The following is a 24,882-nucleotide window of genomic DNA, read 5'->3' on the forward strand; positions in this document are numbered from 1 at the left end:
ACCTCACAGAACGCGGGAGATGCTGATCTACCGCTGCCTCGATCTGTTAGTCTGTTGGTGTTATTGTGAAAGACATTAAAGACTGCCGGCGTCCTAAAGGTACGGGACTTTAAGAGGTTAAAGTGATGAACACAATCATGCATCAATAATTATAATCTCCAGTAATATATAATATATATCATTTTGAAATGTGCCATTCTGCATTATGACTAGTACCTTTATTTTGATGCTAATACTTTTGAACTTTTGAATCCATCGGAGGAGGAGGTTAAATAACGCTAAATGTTAAAGGGACTATTTGTAACTTTCAGAAATGCTTGTTAACAGCGACACCTGTGGCCTTGAAATCAACGAAAGTCAGCGTCGAGCTCGCGCTTGCTCGCTCTAAATATACCTGAACGAGCATCACTCAAAACAGTGAGGCGACACACGTCAGCTAAAACCACAATATCACTCTATATTTCAGCTGCTTGGCAGTAATGTTAGCTGACCAGACGAAGGTCTCTCCATGAATCAATGCTGATCCTAGTGTTGGCTTTTCCTGCCTCAGCCTGCGCTGAGGCAGGAAAAGCTGCAGCAGTTATTTCTGCACAAACGTCCACTCTACATTCACTAGATATTCTCAGAGCTAAACTAACTCTTCTGCAGTGTGGAGTGAGCGCGCGTTCACGTCTAGAGGTGGAGCGAGTACACAAGAACGCGCGCGCTGTCTGAGTGAAGGCAAGCAGGCAGAGGAGGAGAGGCAGCGGCCACACGTGAACGCGCATATGTGAGCGCGCATGTGTCCCGACCCGGTACATTTATACGCTTAAAAAGTCACAAACAGTCCCTTTAACAAGGAAAAACTGTCATGGCCATTTTCAAAGGGGTCCCTTGACCTCTGACCTCCAGATATGTGTCTACGGTCTGTTATTTCTTTATAGCAGACTGCTGCTATGGACGTAGTTGTGATCTCTGTAGCAAGAAGACTATCAAGCTATTATTTCTTTTGTCAAATTGCGGGATAACGTACAGCTTGCTTCCCGTCGGGGTATTGCTCACCTTGTCTGTCATGGTTCATTTTGTAATAACGACCGACTCGCTGTACATTATCTTTCACTTCTTCCACCTCTGCATGAGGGTGTTTATTTTATAACTACAGTAAAACATCAGGAGGTCACACACATCCTATCTGGAGATGTGAAGGTCAAACCCAGACTCCAATCATCGCACTCAGTCTATAAAACCTCGGATCAATGCTGAGTTCAGCTGGGAATACCGGGGACAGGGAAGTGAACAGGAGCTTTTCCTTCCTCTCTCTTAAAAACAAGTGCCCTTGAGCAAGGCAATTAACCTCCAGCTGCTCTGCTGTAATGGCTCAGGTCTGTGGATATAGTGAGCGTGTCATGTGTGCCGCCTCTCCTCCCTCAGGCTATTGTTGTAAAGATGTGTCGACAGTCGGTAATGGCTGCATTGTAAATGACGATCCATACGACGTGACGCAGGATCTCACCGGCAACGCTCTGTTGACTGTTAGACATTCAGATGCTCTCTCGATTATCAGTCTCACTGGAAAGGAATGCCACGCTAACGCAGCCGTAATGCCCGTGAAATCTCACAGTTTGACGGGGTGGCAGCTGGGTGTCGGGGGTTGCATGTTACAGCTGTGCACAGCTGCCTCATCAATCAACACGTTGTGTGTTAGCTTGGTGGGAAATGTGTGTCTGACCAGCCAGTCTCTGCTGGAGTTATGTGGCGTTATACAGTAGCACTCAGTGAAGGATAAAGACGACGTACAGGTTGAATAGAAAGAGCGGCGGTGGATTAACAAGCTTCTATAAAGAGTTCTTATATCAGCGTGTCAAGGAGAGGAGCTAATGACGCTCTAAAGAGTAAACCATGGAGTTCTTTTCATGCTTAACAACGTGCTGGAAGTGGAGGTAAGGGTCAACTGTACATAATGGAAGATGGTATTTAATGTGTCTACTCAGTAGGAGGTTATTCACATTATAAGTGGTTGGATGTTAACCATACCTTACATAATAGTGCTGATGATGTCACCCTGTTTGTAGGTAGCAGCATGCGGCATCGCATGTGATTATGGCTGCAACTATTATTGATCGATTCATTCTTGTTTGGGCTCCCACAGACCCGACTCTGGACGTGTAAATGAATAATAATAATTGCAAAATCAACCATTTTTTTCCCCTTTCAAATATTTTTCTTTTTTCTTCTCGTGATATTTAAACCTAATTATGAAATATTTAATCTTTTATATGTTATCAGCAGCTATCAACGAACAGATCTAAATTCCTTTTGTCATTCACAGGCAAAGAAACGTCTACCTCCCTGTTTGACCTCTTATGAACTAATTTAAATAGACTTATTTGAGATTTGGGAGGGTAATGTTGTGTAAAAAGTACACCAATCATATAAACATATCTGTATTTAACCGTGTTTTACAGCTGAATAAACGAAGTAATGCATCATCTTTGGCAGCAAACTGTTCTCATAAAATTAGGAAATTACATCAACAGTGGTGGAAAGTAACGAGTTACATTTCCTCAAGTAAGTTTCCTTAAAGGACCGGTGTGTAGCACTTCGTAGTCCACTCCAGTGTTGATAAGAGGATTAAATACTTGACAAATCTCCCTTTAAGGTACATTTTGGACAGATACAAAATGTGATTAATTTGCGATTCATTGTGGTTAAAGATAGGGTCGACGATGTTGGAAAGCTAGCATAATTTGAAAGTAGACACACATGCACGAGCACCGTCGCATCGTAACTACTTCACAGACACAGAGCGGAGAGAGGACCTCAACTCAACAACGCTACCTCATGACAAGTAACCGCGGCAGTGCTACTGCAGGGCTGACTTTTATCTTCCGTTCTCCAGGAAACGTGCGGCGGCGACGCGCTTTGAGTTCAGGCTGGTGCACGCCAAGGGTAGAGAACGAGCAGGGCGGCAGGGAGGCATCTGATTGGTTCTTTCCAAGCGCACCGCGAGGCAGTGATTGGTAGACGTTTTTACAGGATTACAGCAGCTACAGATGACGGCTCTTTTCCTTTTTCAGAGTTCATCAGTAATGGATCACTGTCGGGGTGTAAAGACCATTTCAACCAATATAACAAATAGTGTAGACTGGAGAACATCGTCAACCCTGCCTTTAACTATAGACAATCATGTGATTAATCGTGATTAAATATTTGAATCGATTGACAGCCCTACTGTATAATGGACTAATTAGTCCACAACTCATTTCAGACTATAACTGTGGTTATATTTTAATTTGATCACCTCCACTCCTCATTTCCGACTCACCAACCCTCCACATAATGTGCCGATACTCCAGCAGCTGCCACTCACCCAGCCAGATGTTGGCAACAATAATAAAGCTTACCTGATGCAGTAAAAGTATTAATGACAACCAAGGTTTCTCTCAGCGTGCCGTTAAGAGTGACTGCGAGCAGCTTTGTTTGTCTCAAGGTTGTTGCTGTTGTGATTATCAGCAGCTCTGCCAGGCCAGATTATACAGCGTTCGCTGCTCTCTGTGGTTGTGGTGGGACACGGTTGGTATGCTGCCAGCTGTTTGTTAATTGTTATGGAGGGAAAATAACAAAATGACTAGTTGAGTTAAACCTCACGATGTTAGACGAGCTGATTATTTCAATTATTATATCAAATTACACCCATAAAATCAAACATTATGCTCTCTGATTAAATACTGTTATTATAGTCTGTGGTGATGAAATGAGAATAAAACAAATGTAATGCTTATTTCAGGATATTTTAATTCATCATGGAATAATGATGTGATTACAACACCATCTGGGCTTGGTGTCACGATGTTGGAGTGAGATCGGAGGCTGCTCGTGCATTCAAACCTGTTTTAAAAAGCTCCCAGCGAACCGGCGTCTCTGCTGGGAAACAGAAAAAAGATTTCTGGCAGAAAAATATAAAAAATGTGACAAATAGACTCGAGAACGTCTTCTACATAAAAGCTCGTTAATGGAAACTTGACAGCTCTATTCGTGAGTGGATCCCAGTCAGACAGGACGCTGGGACAAGTTAAATTATCCACCTCTTTTCATCGTCTTCCTTCACTGATTACGATTCAATTTCAAGCTGCAGAAGCAACCAGGAATCTGCACGACTTGTTCTGCCCTCATGAAATTCATGGAGTCCTTCATGCAAGAAAATATAAATAGACCTTTTCTGTGACTGTGTTTTGGGTGTTTTTATGCACATTTTGTAGCAACTTCAGAGACCTTTGTGTGGTCCATTATGTGGCCTGATGACTGTTTGAGTGGGCTTTTTACTGTGAACACCCTGAAGGTATTAAAGCCAAACACAGCTGGACCTTATAGGGGCGGATATGAACCTCTAGACTTTCAACTTATTTTACAGCATTGTTACTCGTTGCTCAATTGTATCTGGGTTTCTATTCAATATTCAGAGCATTAATGTAGCATCAACAACTATTGTCTATGTAAAGATATAGAGGAGTCATGTCTACCTGAGCAGAGAATGAAGTCTCCCTCCGTGTGTTGTAATCAGAGCTTCTTCTTGCTTTGTTTACGTGGCCGGGCCAGCTGCATGTGCACATGCCCCTCTGGCTAGCTCAGGGACGCCGCTCTGCACTGCTCTCATACGGCGGTTACAGCTGATAACGCTGTCCCGACTGACGGCGCCGATAAGATTTATATAGGGCTGCAACTAATGATTATTAAATCAATCGATTAATCATTTGGTCGTTGACGTCTTCAGATGTCTTGTTTTAGTTAACCAACAGCCCAAAAACCCAAAGATATTCCATTTACAATCATGTAGGACATGATTTTGTGGCGACGGCCAAAATGCCGAACTCGAGGCTTCAAAACGGCAGTTCACAAACCAATGGGAGACGTCACGGAGACTATGTCCACTTCTTATGTGCAGTCTGTGGTCTTGGTGGTTGTTTACTCTTGTGATCCGATCGCTCGAGACACATTTTAAAACCAAAGTGTAAACAGAGTCTATGTTCCATGAAATCTATAAGTGTGATTGTGGTGATTCTTATCAACCGTTTCCTGTAAAGACATCACTGCAACAGAAGCCACTTAAATATGACAACAGCAGCATCCGTCTAATGGATGATTGCCAGAAGAGAGTGAGACAGACGAGGTCCTCTGAGACGTCCTGTGGGACGGATTATTGACTGTTACTGTGGGAAATAAAACACCAACGCTAGCCAAGCTTTCTTTCCTTCTTTCTTTCTTTCTTTCTTTGTTTCTTTCTTTCTTTCTTTCTTTCTTTCTTTCTTTCCACCTGAAGAAAAGTTCCTCTGCAGCAAATCCAGGAGAAAATCGAAACTAGTTAGGAAAAAGTTAGAGAACGCATCGCTTCATCCATCTATGAGTTTCTCTCCTCCTGTTTGTTATTCTCTTCTTCCTCCATGTTTCATTTCTCCTGTGCATATAAGCACCGGCATGCTCTTTTTTTCTAACCTCTATCTGCTCTCTCTTTTTAGTCACACTTCACTAAACACTAACTTTATAATTCCCGTTTGCTGCGTTCTCTCCTCCTCGGTAGCTCCACTGTTGTGCGGGTTGCAGGCAGAAGGTGTGCAGCGTCTGGCTGACGAGCACCAGCCGAGACCGTAAATCTCTGAACATATGAGAGGCAGCACACATAATCTGCCAGCCTGTTGTCAGTGTTGGGAGATGTGTGCGCTTGTTTCAACATTTTAAGGACTCTCAAAACACTTTTAATGTTGCAAAGCCACAACAGATAATTAGGTGCAACACATTTTGTGTGTGCATGCATGTACATTTTATCCTTCATGTCTTTTGACAGAGTGTTTCCTCCATGTTAGGGGTGGGAAAAAAATCGATTCACCTACTTTTTTATGATTTTCAAATTGATTTTTTAATGCAAGAATCGATATGTCTGCTTCATTTGAGTCTATGTGGAGGTAGAATGAAGTTACCGCTTTTATTGTTGTAGTCTGAGTATCGTGACGTCATATCTGTTCCGTATCCGTCAACCAAAACAAACCGCAATGGGCCACAAATGGTGGAGGGTCAGCGTGGATACGACCTGCACCCTCACATGTTAAATCCAGCGTGGTAAACACTACACATCCAGTAAAGGATGGAAACACTTTGGGTTTCACACATTGACAGGAAAAGCAGAGCTAGACAGAGCAGAGCTAAAGCTGCATGCTAACTCTGTCACGGACAGGAAACGTTATAGTATCGCCGTAACGTGGTGGTCGAGCCTGCCGACGCTACGACTGTAGAGCACCCATATACTGACATATATGTTCTCTGCATTGAAACGGCCCCGATGGAGCTGACCATGGATGTATAAAGAGAACGGAGCTGGCGGGAGAGCTAGAGACCACCTTGGAGAAGTTAGAGGAAGTAGACACGTGTGACTACGTCTGGTTTTAAAAATAAGGTGTTAACAAAGGGAACTGTATATACAAAATACATCTGTGGAATAAGATTGATGGATTATATTCACCAGAAGTATAAAACATTACATGCCCCTTATAAATTAAAAAGAAAATACCACTAATTTGTGAGGGAAATGTCAAATATGTAATAAATAATTCCTGCAATGACTGATATATTTGACTTCAGGACATCTCTGACTACATACATGCTGAAAATCAAACATTTTAATGTATATATTTAGATATTTTCCCAATTAAAAGTCCCTAGGAGTGTATGATTCAACTTTTCCCCATGGTCTAGTGTTAAAAAAGGGAACAAAAATTGCAATAAATCATAAGATCGAATCGCAATACATATTGAATCGGCACCCCTGTATCGAGATAGTATTGAATCAGGAGATAGGTGAATCATCCCAGCCCTTCTATTAATGTAGCAAAGCCACAAGAGATAATTTGGTGCAACAGATTATATGTGTGTGCATGCATGTGCATTTGATCCTTCATGTCTTTTGACAGGATGTGTGAGTGTTTCCTCCGTGTTTGTGCACACATGCGTGGTGGCTGAGTGCCACGCCTGCATGCTCCCAGCTTGTCGTCGCCTCAAGAAATCAAACGGCGCCCATACAGCGCTTGTGAGGACTAAGCAAAGACCACAGATGCGTAAGGCGAGCCGGAGCCGGCTTCACGCGGCACTGTGGGAGCTCATTACTGTATTCTTTGGGCTGGAAAATGTCTGTCAGCGAGGATTCATTAAAAGCCAACCTGCTGCAGCAGCAGCTCCTGGTAGTGCTGTAATGAGAGGTCCTTCACAATTTTGGGCTCCCCAGTGGTTCAGATTGGACAGGTGAAACATCGCTGGTAATCTGGATTAGGGATAAAGGCTTTGTTGCAGTCATTAGCATTACAACGCTCGTGTTTGCTCCGGTTAAAGCACTTTTCTAGTAGCTGCAGAATAACATTTATTTTATCTTCAGAAACAACCACTGCTGCCCGGTTCCATCCTCGTTTCTACACTCTCCTCTTTTTGATATTTAATTGAAGCATTGTTCAATAGTTTTAGTCCGTCATTATTAATGCAGGTAGACTATTCTGAGGGCAGTCTGCGTGTGTTTTGACTGTGAGTCTGTTTAACCCGGCTGCTGCTCTGTCTGAGGCGCTCTAATTTTATCTTCCTCTTTGTGGAGGAGGAAGATGTAAAGGCTGCTTTTGTCTGAGGTGAACTGTTTTTTTTGTGCCTGTGTGCTAAAAGCTTTCTCTTTCAGTCGCTCTTTTGTTTCCTCGCATTGATTTCCCGAGGCCGCTTTGTTTGTGTGTTCTACATTTTTTGGTGTCAACTCATTGATTACTGTATCGCCATCACAGCAGGAATAGATCAGCATCATCTCTACCTGTTTTTTATTCCCTCTCTGAAGTTCTTATCTTGCGTCTTGCAGACTCGAACGCCACGTGTGACTCGACTCAGCCCGACACAGCCGGCGCTCGCTGACCAGGCCAGCAGGGTATCGTTTGCATCAGCTGAAAATCTGGAGACCATGTCGGAGCCTGATATGCCCATCGGCTTTAACCGGATGAACCGGCTTCGCCAGAGCCTGCCGCTGGCCCGCTCATCCAGCCAGGCAAAGCTGCGGGCGCCAGGTCAGACACCTACACTCTGAGCTACACTGTGACTTCAGTGATACTATGTGGGTCCATCTGATACACCAGCTACAGTTCAATCACATAGATGAGCAAATACAAGAGTTAGCTTAGCATGGTTTTTTAAGTTTGTTCGCTAAAATTGGATGTTCATGCACATCTGCTGTGCATGAAAAGTGACAAATGCATTTTCCTCTGCCCCAAAAGAATGATGTAACATGAGTTGACATGATTCGTTGTGGCTGGATGTGATATGGTGGGACTATGTTGGAGGTGAGGGCCGGGCGAGAGGTGTTGTAAAGCTTGAGCTTCATGTAGGGCGGAACAATTAGACATTTTATTGAAATCGCAATATGGTCGACTCCAATTTTCAAATCACAGGAGGCACAATATTTTAATTTAGCGTTGTTTAATTAAATATCTTGGTGCTTCCGGCCTACACATAATATTCTGCAGACTTCAGAAAACATCTTTGTTTGGTTCAGCATAAATCACACCATAATTATTTTATTTTGTTTTTCAATGACGGTGAGAATAATGATGTAAAAATCCCTCTAGTTTTGCGAATCATATTGCAATATCACTCAAAATAATCCCAATTAGATATTTTTTTCAAAATTGTCCAGCCCTACTGCCATGGAGGAAATAAATGCGCCTGGCGAGGACCGGTCAGCGCCCGGGAGAGTTCCCACGAGCGGATCCGAGTGGCCATCCCTGACCCATGGCGTGGGGTGAAAGTGCACCACTGTAAAGGAAAGCGGTGCACAGGACAAAACAAGAGCATTATTACAAAAGAGAATGCGGCATGATTATCGTTTTATCGTTGGAAGCCAAAATCGTAAATGAAACTAAGATTTGATCAAAGCTGCAGTGGGTAGAAATGGAGCAAATAAAAATGTATGATTATAAAACGGTCACTATATCCTGACAGTAGTTCATGAAAAAAGGTAATCTGAAAAAAATCATGTGCCTCAGTGTCCTCCGGTGCTCCTAACGGCATCTACAAGATTTCACAGACCGGAGGAAAACAAGCAGTAAGAGCTGATCTGGAGTCTGCCGTCTCTGAGCAGCTGTCAATCACTCGCCAACTCCGATCAAACGGTCAAACTAGGCAGCGCTGATCAAATATGAATCAATATTCTGTTACGTTAATGCCTAATCTCTCCTCAGATGTTTTCAGAATCATCTTGTAGTGCACTGTTCAGCTGTAAAATGAGAAAGTTTGCAGCCATGTTCAGATCAAGTTGAGGAAATACCAAGCACCGCCCACCAGCCGGAGCTCAGCCAATAGGAACACTCTCTCTCTCTGAAGTGACCTGTGATTGGTCAAAGGTTTTTTAAAGCCTGAAAACAGAGCCATGAGGAGGAGCAGAAGTCTAGTTTCCTCTCAGAACACTTGAGTTACAATATGCTGAAAGGTTATTATGGAGTTTTTGCTCAATGATGCCAAAAGATTTCTACCTACTGCCGCTTTAATCGCTCAGCCCTCACCGACAACATCTCTTTGATTGACAAGCTCAGAGCCAATCACATGCTGGACGTGTCCGCGCAACTAAACTATTAATCTTGTTTGATGTTTTGGACAAAGACACATTAGTTGTGGCTGAGCTCAGCCCTCTGAGTGTCAAGTCAAAGTCAGACTTCAGTCTTTAGGAACGCTGAACACAAACAGTTTAACGATTCCAAATGATCTCGCCGAGCTACCTGTCATCTTTGATTAACGGCTCTGGCGAGAAGCAAAATCATCTGCTTCTTAATAAAGTATCCATCTCTCATGTGAGGAGGTTAGAAAAGGACTCGACAGATCATATGTTGAGAATTTCACATTTTTCTAAAACAGTTCTCAAACTTATATTGAAGCTTTGGTGATACAATATTCATTTTGATATCAGTTTAATGTAATTCAAAGGTAGAAACAGCTTCTCTTTTTAATGGAAAAGGCTTCTATGCACCATTTACCACCATAACAACATCTATCACCGAGTTAAATTTCTCTTTCAACACTTGATATTACCTGACACACTGGAGAGAATCTGCTCACATTACTGATGCAGCTTCCAGCTAATATGAGGATGATAATTATGTGTCGTTCCGTGGGACTTCAGGTGTCATAATGCGTTGGCACAGAGGAGAAGGAATGTTACAAGCTGCTTTAGGAATAGTGTTGGTTAGCAGAAGCTACAGGAAAAACGTCATTATCAAGTTTACTTTGAGACCGTCACAGGATACAGGTCACATGCGAGGATCAAAATAGCATCTTTAAACGCTAAAGAGTCTGTAAATTGTATATTCAGTCTCTTTTTTATACTATCATTTGATTGTTAGGGGTGTAAATCACCCGTTTCATCACAACGTTAGCTCATCTCCATGCGGCCGTCCTTGCCGAATGCATTACCGAAACTCCGCTAGCTCTGTTTGGATGTTTAGGAAATGGTTAAACAGACGTGCCATGGCAATTTCAAAATAAAGGCGCATCTTAAAGATGATGATATATATATATCGATGTTTTCACATTGGATCGTTGATCATCATTCAGTTGATATATCGATGGATCGTTACACCCCTATTGATTATGATCCCAGTCTATAGTGTTTGTTGCAATAAATGCAATCAATTTAAAATCTGTGTAAAACCTTGTATTCCACGCTCCTGAACTACGAGGCAGCATCACATTCTTCAGCTCCCCCCCACATGTAAATACAGAAATCAACTGTCAAGAGTTTGGAAAGCATTGATTTCTATTTGCAAAGACCAATGCTGTGTCTCAATGTGTGTACTTCCGTACTTTCTGAATTACACCCGATACGGTGTGATGTCTGTGGCTGATTATCACCAGCTGATCTACTGAGTACATTACAGCCGTGTGCCTTTTGAGACAACACTACCCAACCCGTTCTCACCTCCAACTCGTCAAATATCTCTGATAAAGCAGCGCCCCTCAGCATCACAAACCAACGTACGGAGGCACCCTTTAGCGACAGTATGTAACAAACTGAGTTAACTCCTATGTAAACCCACCCACGTCATCGTCATTACTCGACGGTCAGAGCAAGTGACGTAATATTAATAGCGTGAGAGCCCGTTGACGGTTAGGGTGGTGGATGGGTCAAACAAGTCTTTCAACCAGGAGACCACTGTTTGTGTCCCGTGTGAAACTAAAAGTGACGAGTCCCGTGAGTCATTAGTCAGTGAAGTTAAAGTCAACCACTATCTTTTCCTAATCCTAACTAAGCGGTTGTGTTGCCTAAACCTACTGTAACGTTCTGGGAGTGTTGGGGGTTGTGGGGTAAGTATGTTAGGAGGTCGTGTTCAAGCTGAAATTAGTATTTAGTTGACTCTTTACACGCTCAGTCGACACAAAAACAAATATTTTGAGGTGAAAAGTTGTGCCTCCACTCTCTACTTCCATCCCTGACTCTAAACTTCATTACCCCCCTTCAACCATCGTGGATCTCCCTCATTGCTCCTCCCCATCCATAAATGCAGGGATCTTGTTCCTCCAGCTTGGGGAGGAGACTCGCCGGGTCCACCTGACCCACGAGCTGACCAGCCTGGATACTCTGAGGGCCCTCATCGTGCACATGTTCCCCCAGAGGCTCACCATGGCCATGCTCAGGTACGCCGTTAAAAACTCACTCTAAAGAAAAGTAAACATTTTTATGTACACTAGTTATTGATCTGTCTACATGCTCATTGATTGGCCTAGATGTTTTATAAACATTTGCAGCTCAGATCAATCACGAGGTGCTGTTTTCATCCTCAGACTAGAAATAATAAGTGTTGTAAACAGATGGAAAATGAAAGCAGGAAACAAACAGATACAGATCAATAAAGCTAAAGGAGGTGTAAAATAGCTCTTTGTGGAAATGCATAAAATCTCATTTTTAGAGTCAATACTTCAAAATCATAATCTGAATTGTCCTCATTGTTTGTTCAAGGAAATATAAACTACAGCTATTGTTCACATTTTTCAAGAGAGGATAAAAGCATGTTTGGACTTATTTGTGGAAACAGTGAACGCTTGGAGGCTCTGAGTGGGCGTTTCCTGTAGTGTGTTACTAACCGGAGCTTTTCATAACCATGTGTAGCCTACGGATGCTCATTTTAGAGTTTTTTTTGACAGGCCAATTTAGCGTAAATCAGTTATTAGCGATGTAATCTGTCAACATTCAATATTTGGGAGGACCCAATGTGCTGTTCAGTTTGTATAGAGCGCTACAGGAATGAGCCCTAAAACCCGAAATTGAATTAGCATTTCATCACTTCCAGTTCCCTCCTGACCTGAGGCCTGGACTACGAAGCGAGTTCAACATACCCAGCGTATCTTCTCGATATCTGGCTTCACTAAAACCTAACAAACGAGATCCCGCTAAGCGGTCCTACGATGATGGTTATCAACTCGGTAAATCAACCCAGGGTTTCTCAGTCTGGCTGTGAGCGCGTTCACATGAACGGGGAGGTGTTTTCAGTATCTGACCAATCACTGACACGGACAAGTCCACAGACTTGCAGACAGACAGGCAGAGCGGCACATTTTACAAAGGAAGAGCAAGCTATATTAGACAAATACGAAGAAGTTAAACACTTAATCCAGACTTAAATGAACACAGTTGAAGCTGCTAAATGTAGGAAGAACAGCTGGTAAAAGAAAAAACTCCCGATGTGTGAATGCGTAAATTAACACACTTATTAATTAATTTAACGCAACACTCAAAAGTCAGATAGTATCGTCTAAATATAAACAGTTTTTGGAAGTGTAATGGATGAAAGGATTACACTTTATTATGCCCTTTAACACCGATTAGGCGTGTGTGACCATTTCAGCCTTTCCGTCTCCGGCGCTCTGAAACGGACTCAAGAGCGAGTAAACAAACAAGTATGAAAACATAATTCAAAGCAGTAAACACCCACAGCATAAATCCAGCTGTCCTTCCTGCATCTGTCAGTTTAAACTGTGTTGTTTTTAGTCTGGATTATGACTTAAACTTCTTCATATGTGTGTAATATTATCATAAAATCACCATACAGAGCTCTGATTGGTCAGTAGGAGGTGCTTTTATACGAGTTGATCTCTTATCTGGAACATAACCTGCTCCGGAGCAGGTTAGCTGTTCAGCATCAGTTACCATGGTGATCTACCCAGCATCAGTTACCATGGTGATCTACCCCGGTAAGAAGTGATCCACTGTTGTAGGACGTAAAACCCTGAAGGGTTAACCCTAAAGTTACCACGCTAACGCCAAATCCTGCTTCGTAGTCCAGGCCTCTGGTGTTGCAGTATGTGATATTCCTCAACACGTTTATATACAGAACAAAGATCAATAGGTATTTTCATTACGCTGCTAGTTATAGGTTTTCTGTATAATGCGATACACATAAATTCACATTGTTATTGTCAGCAGGACTCTCTTTACTCCACACTCACATGTTGATGAATTCAATATGAGGCTGCGTCCAGTTGATTCTCTCTTTAATGGCGCCTCGTGCAGTTTAAAGATCTTCCAGTTCCCCTGCTCGTCTGCACATCACTGGTTATTAGCGGGTAATAGGTGCTGAAATTGTCTTTGCGAGGACTATTTATCAGTGTTTGATTATTTTGTTTTGATGATTATTGATGTCCAGGTCTCCCAACACAGCTCTGCTGATCAAAGACGAGACCCGTAATGTCTTCTATGAGCTGGAGGACCCGCGGGACGTTCAGGACCGCTGCGTAATTAAGATTTACTGCAAAGAGCCCATCTACGGCACCTACCCCGGACACCAACACCCACACCTGGCCAACGGAGACCTGCGGGTACGTGTTAGTGTGTCATTTTGTTCTCTAATCCTGTCAATGATGTAAACAAGTCCTTTCACACCTCCTAAGAGAAGGACTGACGATGTTCTTACAGTATTCGTCTGCATTAGCTTTACATTATTGTGGTGCCAAAATATAAAGTGATGCAGAGAAAATGATCCTGCGTCAGTCACAGTCACCTTTTCCTTCGTTACCAATTCATTCTCCGTGCAGCTGGCTTATGACTCATAGATTAGGAAGCGAGACAAACACTTGTCTCTTTCTGGCAGATAGCAGCCAAACCAAATCATCCCACCAATAAAACACTTAATTTCATTCTTCCCCCACGCCGGTATTCATCTCCCACATATCACTGATATTACTTCTGTGTTTACAAACACTAGTTTGCGTTGCGTAATGTGTCCATGCATAAGTTAGTCTGATCCACTCTGTGAGAGTGAGTCATGTGACCTTACTTACTCCAGCACTACTGCTCCTGGACCGGCGCCAGTACTTCACATCAGCAGTGTGCTGACTCGGCTGGATGCCGGCAGACTGTAAAATAGCATAAACACCATTCGGAGATGATAGACTGTGGTCCAGTTCATCTGAGGACTGAGTGTGGTTGTTGTTGTTGTAGTAGAAGTATTGGTAAATGGAAAATGGACTGCACTTACTGTATGTAGTGATTTTCACACACAAACACACAGTGATGGCAGAGCAGCGCAAAGTGCTAGCAACACGGATGGATTACTAAACGGGCCTACCGGGCACAGGACAGACTACCATACCATACCGTACCACACCACAAATAAACACACAACGACTATGAACAGAGGCAAGACAACCACAGAAACACAACGTAATTACAAATAAACTCAAAACAACTACAAAGAGACACAAAGTAACTACAAAGAGACTCAAGATGACTTCAAAAAGACACAAAATGACTACAAAGAGACTCAAGATGACTACAAAGAGACTCAAGATGACTTCAAAAAGACACAAAATGACTTCAAAGAGACTCAAGATGACTACAAAGAGACTCAAGATGACTTCAAAAAGACACAAAATGACTACAAAGAGACTCAAGATGACTACAAAGAGACTCAAGATGACTTCAAAAAGACACAAAATGACTACAAAGAGACTCAAAATTACTCCAAAGAGACACAAAGTAGCTACAAAGTGACAAAAATGACTACAAAGAGACACAATGTAACTACAAAGAGACAGAAAAGAGACTCACAGTGACTATAAAGAGACACAAAGTAACTACAAAGAGACTCAAGATGACTTCAAAAAGACACAAAGTAACTACAAAGAGACACAAATGACCACAAAGAGACAAAAATGACTACAAAGAGACACAAAGAGATTCACAATGACTACAAAGAGACACAAAACAACTACAAAGAGACACAAAACAACTACAAAGAGACTCACAATGGCTACAAAGGGACTCAAACAAATATAACTACAAAAAGAACAAAACATTACAAAGAGACAGAAAACCACAGAGAGATGCAAAAGGACTCTAAAGTGTGTGTGTCTGACTCTTTGTAGGAGAGGTAGCGTCTGTGCCCGGCGGCTCTAACCGGCTCATTGACTCATTGACTCATAATCCACCCTGACTAGCACTAGAGGCTGCAGGAGGTAACAACAGTACTCTAAAACATAATAGCTGCTAAATGACTTTAAGAAGAACTTCTCTCCTCCTCCTCCTCCATCTTCATACCTGTAACATGCTCCTCCTCCTCCTCCTCCTCCTCCACCTCCATCTTCATACCTGTAACCTCCTGTTCAGCAGCTCAGCTCTTATTGATGAGCCACAATAGGATTTTATTTTAATTCATCAGTCAGCTGCTGGCAAATTAGAAGAGGCATCAGCCTGATTAGCATGATTACTAATGCTGTATGTGTTTGGTTACAGCTGGAGCTAAATAAACCAGCGCCAGTAGACAGACAGAGCGCCTGATGTCACTCAGTTCTGCAGTGTTAGTGTTTTCTGTACGAGACCCTCGCATTTTGCTGCCGTCTAATTACAGAGTGATTATGGAAATGAGAAAGCGGTAATTTAAAGTGTTAGAGAGAATGCTGCTTTTATAGAATAAGATCAATTATAAACTAGATAAATGACATTACAGAGAAGCAGCAGACATATGCAGCGCAAAAATGAATTTGCATGCTAAGCAGCCGAGATGAAGCGAGCGTTGTCGACAGCGGGGCGTTTCTGACGTGTTTTTGCCGTCAATCAGACACCCCTGGGTCTTTGTGTTTACATGTGTGTGTGTGTGTGATTGCTTTTCTGCATGCCGATTTGCATGAATCACAGCTCTAATGTTGTAGAGGTCAACTGTTTGTGTCTCCCACGTGGTCGGTCGTCGGCTCTGAAACCTTCCTGGCGTTTTACAGCCTAATCAAACCGGGAGGCTTACCTTGAGTTTTATGTGTGTGAGGTACAAGGTGAGTGATAGGACGAGTGTGTTTGTGTGTGTGTGTGTGCGTGTGAGCTTATTGAACCCCAGCCAGCAGAGCCAAGATTATTCCCTGATTGCAGCCCATGAAAGCATGACCAGGATTACTGGAGTCCATCCCGTCCCGGGTCTGGAGGACAGGCTGTGGTTAAGGACGAGATTGATTGGTAGATTTTCCTCAGCGGGAGAAAAGGCCGGTTTTGAAACGGCGCCACGGGACGAAGCTTTCGCTACCCCGCGATAGATGACTTGTTGGAGGTGGAATGAAACGTCTTGTACATCTTCAGTTAGTGTCGATGCGAGGCTGTTGCTAAGATACAAGATGGAAGATGATGGCACTCGAGTCATTAGTCTGCTGCGAGGCGGTCCACGGGGGTGTTGTTGTAAGAGGCCTAAGGGTTATTATGTGGAAATATTGGTTTTTCAATTTGCATCGTCTCCAGGAGATAGCGCCGTGCGTCACGAGCAATTACAGTGTTGTCTTCTTCTGCGTCTCCTTGCTGTATCTATTACTCTTGGCTGGTATCCTCCCAACACTCTCCGCTCTGCTCTCTGACATTTTTGGGATTGATGCCAAAAGATAAACCCTTCATGCTCGGCCCGTCAATAAGCTATCAAGTGCAACTTAAAACGCACTTAAGAGGGCAATTTGAAGTCTTTCCCGTCAATCTCGAAGCAGCATCTCCGAGTTGCTGTAAAATGTTACAGTAAACTGCACTTTAAGTGACTAATGCCGAGCAATTTTATTTATTTTTCTGATAAAAAAATGTATATAATAAAATAGAATTTCAAGGGTAAAGCAAAATTACATGTACAATATGATGAGGGCTCGTATTTACCAACCAAAACACTTCTACCTCAGAGGAGGACGTGAGAGTTACTGCAATTCAGTTACATTTATTTTTATATAGCGTCAAATCATAACAGAAGAAGACATGGTCAGACTAGAGCCGACGGTGCGGGACACACCGCAAAAACTAGACCGACAGACGCTCCCGACATCCCCAAACTGACTGACGGCCGACCGTCGGCTTGGTGTGTCAGAGCCTTTAAAGATTGTAAATTCCCCTGAGGCAAATGTTTGATTTGCAAATCATTTGACTTGACTTGTGTTAATCCCATTGTTTAACAGTGTCTATATTAACACCACATCTTGCTTAGATTGTAAAATGATTTGCATGCACAACCCCGCTGTGAGGCTGTGGCCCTCTAACCCGTCCAAAACGCTCTAATTTCCCGGTTAATTACACTTCCTGTTAAGTTATGTGCCCTCACAGGTGGGGGATGTGTTACCTGGTTGTTATCCAGATAAACAGGAGCTGCAGGAGCAAAGTTTACATTTATTGCTGCCAGAATTCTCGGCTGTAACGGACCCAAATCATCACAGTGGGAAACCTCAATTTTCCTTGTTTTTAAAATGATCTTTTAATAAGCTCATTGCCATTAATAAATATCTCTCCATCCACATTTAATCTTTACCTCCGCGGCCTAAAAGTACAACAGAAATCAGTTCTTTCTTGATGATACTAACAGGTTGTATATGTATTGTTCTTTATTCACAGAGGGAGATGGTGTATGCACCTCAGGACTCTCCACCCAACCGCCGCCTCAGCAACCCGCCCATGTCTTCCCAGCATTCATCTTCCTCCGCCTCCCCTCAAGGCTCGCCGTCCCGCGCCCGCCTCCTCTACAGCGGCGGCAGGCCTTCCTCCTACGCCGGGCCGCCCCACCACACCCACTCCCTGCCGCACCCGCACCCCCACCCGCACTCCCAGTCCCACCACTCCTCTCCCCACCAGCAGCCGCAGCTCCACCAGCCCCATCACACCCAGCAGGCCTTCTGCACCTCCTCCAGCGCCATCCTGGAGCGCAGGGACGTGAAGCCCGATGACGAGGTGGGGGGATCCCGGACCATGGTGCTGCTGCGGGGAGACGAACGCGGCGGAGGGGGGATCTACGCGGACCCCTACTCTCTGGGCCCAGACACGAGTCGGCTGAGTATGGCAGGAGGTCCTCACTCCCCTCTACCAGCCAGAGCAGACCCCTATGGCTCCTTATACCGCCGTGGAGGAGGGGGAGGAGGTGGAGGAGGAGGAGGAGGAGGAGGAGGTGCTGGGTCAATGCGTTCACTCACCTCCTACACAGCAGCCGCTTTACAAGGAGAGCTGATGGAAAGCGGCGCTCTCTACAGACCAGGAGGACCGCTTTATAACGACGCCTACGCTGCGTCTATGTTGGCCATGGGGCTGCGGGTTCCTCCTCCGTCCTCCCCGCAGAAGATACCCGACATGAGGGAGTCCTACGCCGGCACCATGCCCGGTCGGGGCTCCCCAGGGAGGCAGAGTTTGAGAAGGGACTCTGTGACCTCGTCTGTGTTCGGGGACAGTCCCAAAGCCCGTGGCCAGGGCCCAGGGTTAGGTCTCACCTCAGAGCAGCTCTGCTTGATGGCCGGTCCTGGAGGGGAGGGAGGCGGCGCCGGAGGCTTCGGCTCTCCTCTGCTGGGAAACGAAACAGAGACCAGGTAGGACATATTTCTCTTCACATACGGTACTATAGTTATTGATGAGTGGGTTTGTTTCTCCCGTCAGACCAGAAAGGACATGAGTCCTCGCAAAATAGGTGGTACAGGACACTTGGTGACATAGTTATTACTTACTACTGTGCCTTTCGAGTTAACTGGTGATATGTGAGCTATACTGTAACCAGTAACATGTCTGTGGTGACTAGTCTGATAGCTCACCAAGCTGGCACAATACCAGTTAACTAACTACCAGTTAGTGAGCTACAGTATGTAGCTCAGTCAGTAACTAGGACGTTCACACAGTTTGTTCATTTGTGCCATCATCCACTAAAGAACAGCTTATACTCGAGCCGTGCAGGGTTATCTAAAATTGGTTGGTGTGACACAGTTGATATGACACTTTTCGGATTTTTTTCTGATATTCTTCAGACATTTTCACATATTTTTTACAAATTTGTAACATAATTTTTCGATGTTTTTCTGACATTTTTCGAATATTTTTCACATATTTTTGGGACATTTTTCAGAAATCTTTCTAATTTTTTCAGACATTTTTTCATATATCTTTTACATACTTTTCCGATATTTTTCACATCATTTTTTGAAATTTTTCGGTTGGTTTGGAATTTTTTTTTCCACATATTTTTCAGACATTTTTCGAATATTTTTCCACATATTTTTGGGATATTTTTCAGAAGTTTTTCAAATTTATTTCAGACATTTTTTCATATATCTTTTACATACTTTTCCGATATTTTTCACATAATTTTTGGACATTTTTTGTTTGGTTTGGAATTTTTTTTACCACATATTTTTTCAGGCATTTTTCGAATATTTTTCACATATTTTTGGGACATTTTTCAGAAATTTTTCAATTTTTTTTCAGACATTTTTCATTTATTTTTTACAAACTTTTCTGATATTTTTCACCTAATTTTTGAACATTTTTTGGATGGTTTGGAATTTTTTTTCCCACATATTTTTCAGACCTCAAATTTTTTCAGAGATTTTCAAGATATTTTTCACATATATTTGGGACATTTTTCACATATTTGTCACATAATTTTTGGACGTTTTGGCTGGGAGATTTTTCTAGTATTTATTATGCATTATGTATAGTAATGATGTGATAGTATTCTATGTGTCTCTGGTGTGTGAACCAGGGAGCGTATGGAGGCCATGGAGAAGCAGATAGCGAGCCTGACCGGGCTGCTGCAGAGAGTACTGAGCAGAGCGCCGGAGGCAGAAAGCCCGTAAGACACACACACACGCATGCACTCACACACACACACACACACACACACACACACACACACACACACACACACAGACAGACTACTTTATATATACAGACACGTTTGCCTCGACACACGCAAAGGCTGTATTCAAAACCAATCCCTATCTTCCACCTAGTGCATTATATATACACTTAACTTTTTATTTTTGTCACAGAGTACAACCTTTATACCACACAGAGGTATTCAATTAAAATTGAAAGATGTCCAGTCACTAAAAGTTCCTCCCAGCAAAGGTTTGAATCTCATAATGTCTAAATTGCGTCCTATAGCCAAACGTTACCCGTACGTCTATCAGATACAAAACGTGCATTTCCATTTCATTTCAACGGTAATTATTATTTTCAAAGTAGGACACTTATTGTTTGTTTTAAGTCTGTTGTCTCTTATGATTTGAGCATATTGTTTTATGCTAAATGCAGTACCTGTGAGGGCTTCTGGACAATATTTGTCATTGTTTTGTGTTGTTAATTGATTTATAATAATAAATATATACATACATTTGCATAAAGCAGTGTATTTGTCCACTCCCATGTTGATAAGAGTATTAAATACTTCACAAATCTCCTTTTAAAGTTTGAACAGATAAAAAATGTGCGATTAATTTGCGATTAATCACTATTAACTATGGACAATCATACGATTAAACACGATTAAATATGTTAATCCATTGACAGCCCTAAAATAGATATATCTTTACTATATATAAAATAAGTCCTAAAAAGAAAACAAGATTTTATATTTTATTTTATTTCATTTTATTTTATTTTATTTCATTTTATTTCATTTTATTATTTTATATAATTGTATTTAATTTCATTGTATTTAATTTTTTTATTTATATATTTATTTATTTATTAACTTATTTATTTGTTTGTTTATTATTTTATTTTATTTAATGTTATTTGATCTTAATTATTTATTTATTTACTGACAAACCTACCTCTTTGTACTGTACTGCTCTGTATCTTTATTGATTGATTCTTTTATTTAGTCATGGAGATGTAGGGTGGATGGGGGAGTGTTTACAAAATGAAAATGCACTAAGAAATGTCTTGTAACCTTCATGTTAAGACACAATTTTGAACACAAATATTAAAAAAAGAGAAAGAGATTAGTCATGTGTTCAAATAGAGCGATATATACCGCCCTCAAAACTAGGAAAACATTACATAAAACACTTTTAGCTAAAAGTAAATTACTGTTAAATAACATGGCGTTTGTCAGCGATGTGGGGAAATGATTACGATTCATGTCCGAAATCTTAATTTACTGCCCGCTGCTGTTGATCACGAGGTGAACGAGTGATTTCAGACACTCTCACACCAGAATAAATCTGCAAGCGGCACATATATTCCCCACATTTGCCTCCATATATCAATATCGTCTCAGCGGCTAAGTCGATGCTGTGCTCTGGCTATAAGTACTTTAACACTTGCCTCTTCCAGGGAGAAGATTGAGTCAGCCAGCGACTGCTCAGGAACTGACAGTAAGTGCTCACTACCAAGACAAACTATTTCCTATCACTGCCTGTCACTGCTCCCCACTGCTGCCTGTTTGATGGCCACATAAATTGGCTCTTCTTGCTCTCACAGAGCCGCCGCTATTTCATTTTCTCTGCATAATTCTCAAAGTGCCTCATATGTGATGGTAATGGCTGACTCTGCAGGCTTCTTCATGCTGTGTGTGTGTGTTGCTGCTCTGTAACCGCTGCTTCTTGTTTTAGCTGGACGAACTAAAAAAAAGAAAGGTAGCTATGTGTTCCTGAAGTGTCTGGTACCTGTTTCCCTCGTCTACCCCCTCTCATGTGGTCTTTAAATATCTCTGTTCGCTTCTAAGAAGTGTCTGAATGTGTGTCGTCCTGAAGGATTTACCTCCCCTCTTCTCAGATGGGCTCCTTCACTTCCCCTCCTTCCTTCCTTCCCTGTCGTCTTGAGTCACAAACCACTCGAGTTGCATTAATCCTAAAACAATATCAAGGTTTTCCTTCCTCTTCATTTTGTTCTGAGTTATTTTTGGGAGCCAGACATGTTCAAAAAAGTGCTGATGAAAGTGCATGTTTTGAAAGCTGAATAGATTTCTTTAGATGAAATGTTGAGTTTGAGCCGTTGTGTTTCTGTTTTATATCCAAGAGGAATCAAATTAATGTTCTCTTCTTATCTGATTACACTGGAAATATGTGATCTAATGTCGAATTATAGATAAGCTGGATGTTTTTTAATCTGCTGCGATTTAGAATGGACTTTAGTTTTGTTTTTTTAACATTTATTTCAACTATAATTTCAGTGAAACTTCAGTTTCAGTGTGTGTTTTAGTCCGATAGACTCAAACTGTTCTCTGCGTGGACTGTCAGGACGTTCCTCTTATTCCTCTGAACTGGTGAGGCAGCAGAAAATCATTTTGGTAACGATGAACGCTTTGCCAGTCAGATGTTTCTCTGAGGGGCCGTTCACATGCTGGTTTTCTGCGCCCTCAAATCCATTGTTGTCAATTTAGACGTGTGGAAAAAAAGCGCTGTCGCAAGCGTTTTTCCAATCGGCTGTTTTTCAGGGCAGGACAGCTGCGCCCCGAGATAATTATAGTTTGTCATTTTGACCATGAAAGGTTGGAGTCGAGGTGGACATTGTTCAGTTTCAGAGAGGTGTTTTGGGCTTTTATTGAGAGATCTGAATTATGAGGTTCTGATGTTTGTTTTTAATGAAATCGCAATACTGCTCTATACTTCTTCTTCTTCTTCTTCTTCTTCTCCTCACCCTTCTTCTTCTCCTCCTCATCCTTCTTCTTTTGCTCCTCCTCCTCCTCCTACTCCTCCTCATCCTTCTATTTCTTCTCCTCCTCCTCCTACTCCTCTTCATCCTCCTACTCCTCCTCATCCTTCTTCTTCTTCATCCTCCTACTCCTCCTCATCCTTCTTCTTCTTCATCCTCCTACTCCTCCTACTCCTCCTCATCCTTTTTCTTCTTCTCCTCCTCCTCCTCTTACTCCTCCTCATCCTTCTTCTTCTTCTCCTCCTCCTACTCCTCTTCATCCTTCTTCTTCTTCTTCTCCTCCTCCTCCTACTTCTTCCTCTTCTCCTCCTCCGCCTTCTTCTTCTTCTCCTCCTCCTCCTCCTACTCCTCTTCATCCTTCTTCTTCTTCTCCTCCTCCTCCTGCTCCTCCTCATCCTTCTTCTTCTCCTCCTCCTCCTCCTACTTCTTCCTCTTCTCCTCCTCATCCTTCTTCTTCTTCTCCTCCTCATCCTTCTTCTCCTTCTCCTCCTCCTCCTCATCCTTCTTCTTCTCCTCCTCCTCCTCCTCCTCCTTCTTCTTCTCCTCATTCTTCTTCTTCTTCTTCTTCTTCTCCTCCTCCTCCTCCTACTCCTCTTCATCCTTCTTCTTCTTCTCCTCCTCCTCCTCCTCCTACTTCTTCCTCTTCTCCTCCTCATCCTTCTTCTTCTTCTCCTCATCATCCTTCTTCTTCTCCTCCTCCTCCTCCTCCTTCTTCTTCTCCTCATTCTTCTTCTTCTTCGTCTTCTCTTCCTTCTCCTTCTTCTCCTCTTCCTTCTTCTTCTTTTCCTCCTCCTCTTCCTCTTCCTCTTCCTTCTTCTTGTTCTTCTCCTCCTCCTACTGGATATGGATATGACGATCAGATGCTGGTCAGAGTTTCTAGGATGTAAACTGCAGCTGAAGTGTCGTCACCTTGTCTTCAGACGTGTTGCTCTGAGGTGTTTGAGATACTTTCAGCCAGCGTGTCGGCGTCCAGACTTGAAATGCAACTCTTAAATCTGTTTATGGATTGATTGTCCTGTAGTTATTTTCCCTCTGTCTCGTTCTGCATGATGCGTGTGACTCAACTCCCTAATTACTGTCGGCATTCATCGTCATTTCAAAGGATTATGTGAGCCGGAGACGCTCACACATCGGGGCTGTCAGGGGACTCTTTTAGAACGAGAAACTTGGATGTAGTGGAAATGCAGTTTTTCACTACTGATCCCGTTTGTCCCTGAAGTCCTCCCATGCTGTTCATCATTGTTAAGTCTACGTAAGACTGTAATCTCCACCCCTGACCTACAGCTCAGATAGAACTTGTCCTGAATTGCTGCCAAATCCTGGAACAACAGATATCCTCGTATCCAGTCAGACAAATTGTTTATCTGCTGGATGGACTGTGTGAGGTCACGAGACACCAGCGTTTGGGGGATTTGTCTACTAAAAGAGTGAAGGTTTCTTTGATTCTTTCATTTCTCCCCTCAAGCGTTCATTTAAAAGCTTTTGATTTGCTGACAGTGTTTTTGGGACAACTTCTATTATCTCCTCTGAGCCCTGAAGGAAAACAAAGCTGAGAGAACGTCCGCTGAATTTAAAACCCTGCTTTCTTGTTGGGCAGTTCTGACACCGTCTGCTCCCCTGGCCCTGATGCCTCCTCCACCCTCGGGGGCCAACCAGCCGGTGACGGTGTCCCGTCTGCAGATGCAGCACCACCTACAAGGCCTGCAGCAGAACACCAACGCACTGCGCAAACAACTGTCGCAGCTACGCAACATGCAGGTGTGTGCATGAGAACGGTGCAGTTTACAAGTGCAAACACTCAGTTGCCAGTTTATTAGGTACACCTATCTTAAAGTAATGCAGTCTAATACAACAGACCTGCAATAAATCTACCCTTCATGATGTTCAGTTTTGTTTAGAAAGGTGTTGAGTAAACTTTATAGTAGGGCTGGCGATTAATTGCTAATTAATCACACATTTTTATCAGTAAAGAATATAGTATATTAGTG

General features: G+C 42.7%; 1 protein-coding gene across 9 annotated transcripts in view; it reads left to right on the forward strand.

The window, feature by feature from the left end:
• Positions 1-24,882, forward strand: part of zgc:114120 (uncharacterized protein LOC619267 homolog) — a 113,114-nt gene that overhangs the window by 66,288 nt on the left and 21,944 nt on the right. For 7 of the 9 annotated variants that reach the window (XM_037754121.1, XM_037754122.1, XM_037754127.1 and 4 more), the window contains 8 exons: positions 7,856-8,057; positions 11,544-11,673; positions 13,680-13,851; positions 17,873-18,831; positions 19,995-20,084; positions 21,575-21,615; positions 21,853-21,876; positions 24,492-24,652. In XM_037754121.1, the coding sequence (XP_037610049.1) occupies positions 7,856-8,057; positions 11,544-11,673; positions 13,680-13,851; positions 17,873-18,831; positions 19,995-20,084; positions 21,575-21,615; positions 21,853-21,876; positions 24,492-24,652 (1,779 nt within the window). Of the gene's footprint in view, positions 1-7,855; positions 8,058-11,543; positions 11,674-13,679; positions 13,852-17,872; positions 18,832-19,994; positions 20,085-21,574; positions 21,616-21,852; positions 21,877-24,491; positions 24,653-24,882 lie in introns of those variants that run through there. The other 2 variants (XM_037754130.1, XM_037754123.1) reach the window with 2 other exon arrangements.

This window comes from Sebastes umbrosus, chromosome 20 (genome assembly GCF_015220745.1).
Source record: "Sebastes umbrosus isolate fSebUmb1 chromosome 20, fSebUmb1.pri, whole genome shotgun sequence".
Lineage (NCBI taxonomy): Eukaryota > Metazoa > Chordata > Actinopteri > Perciformes > Sebastidae > Sebastes > Sebastes umbrosus.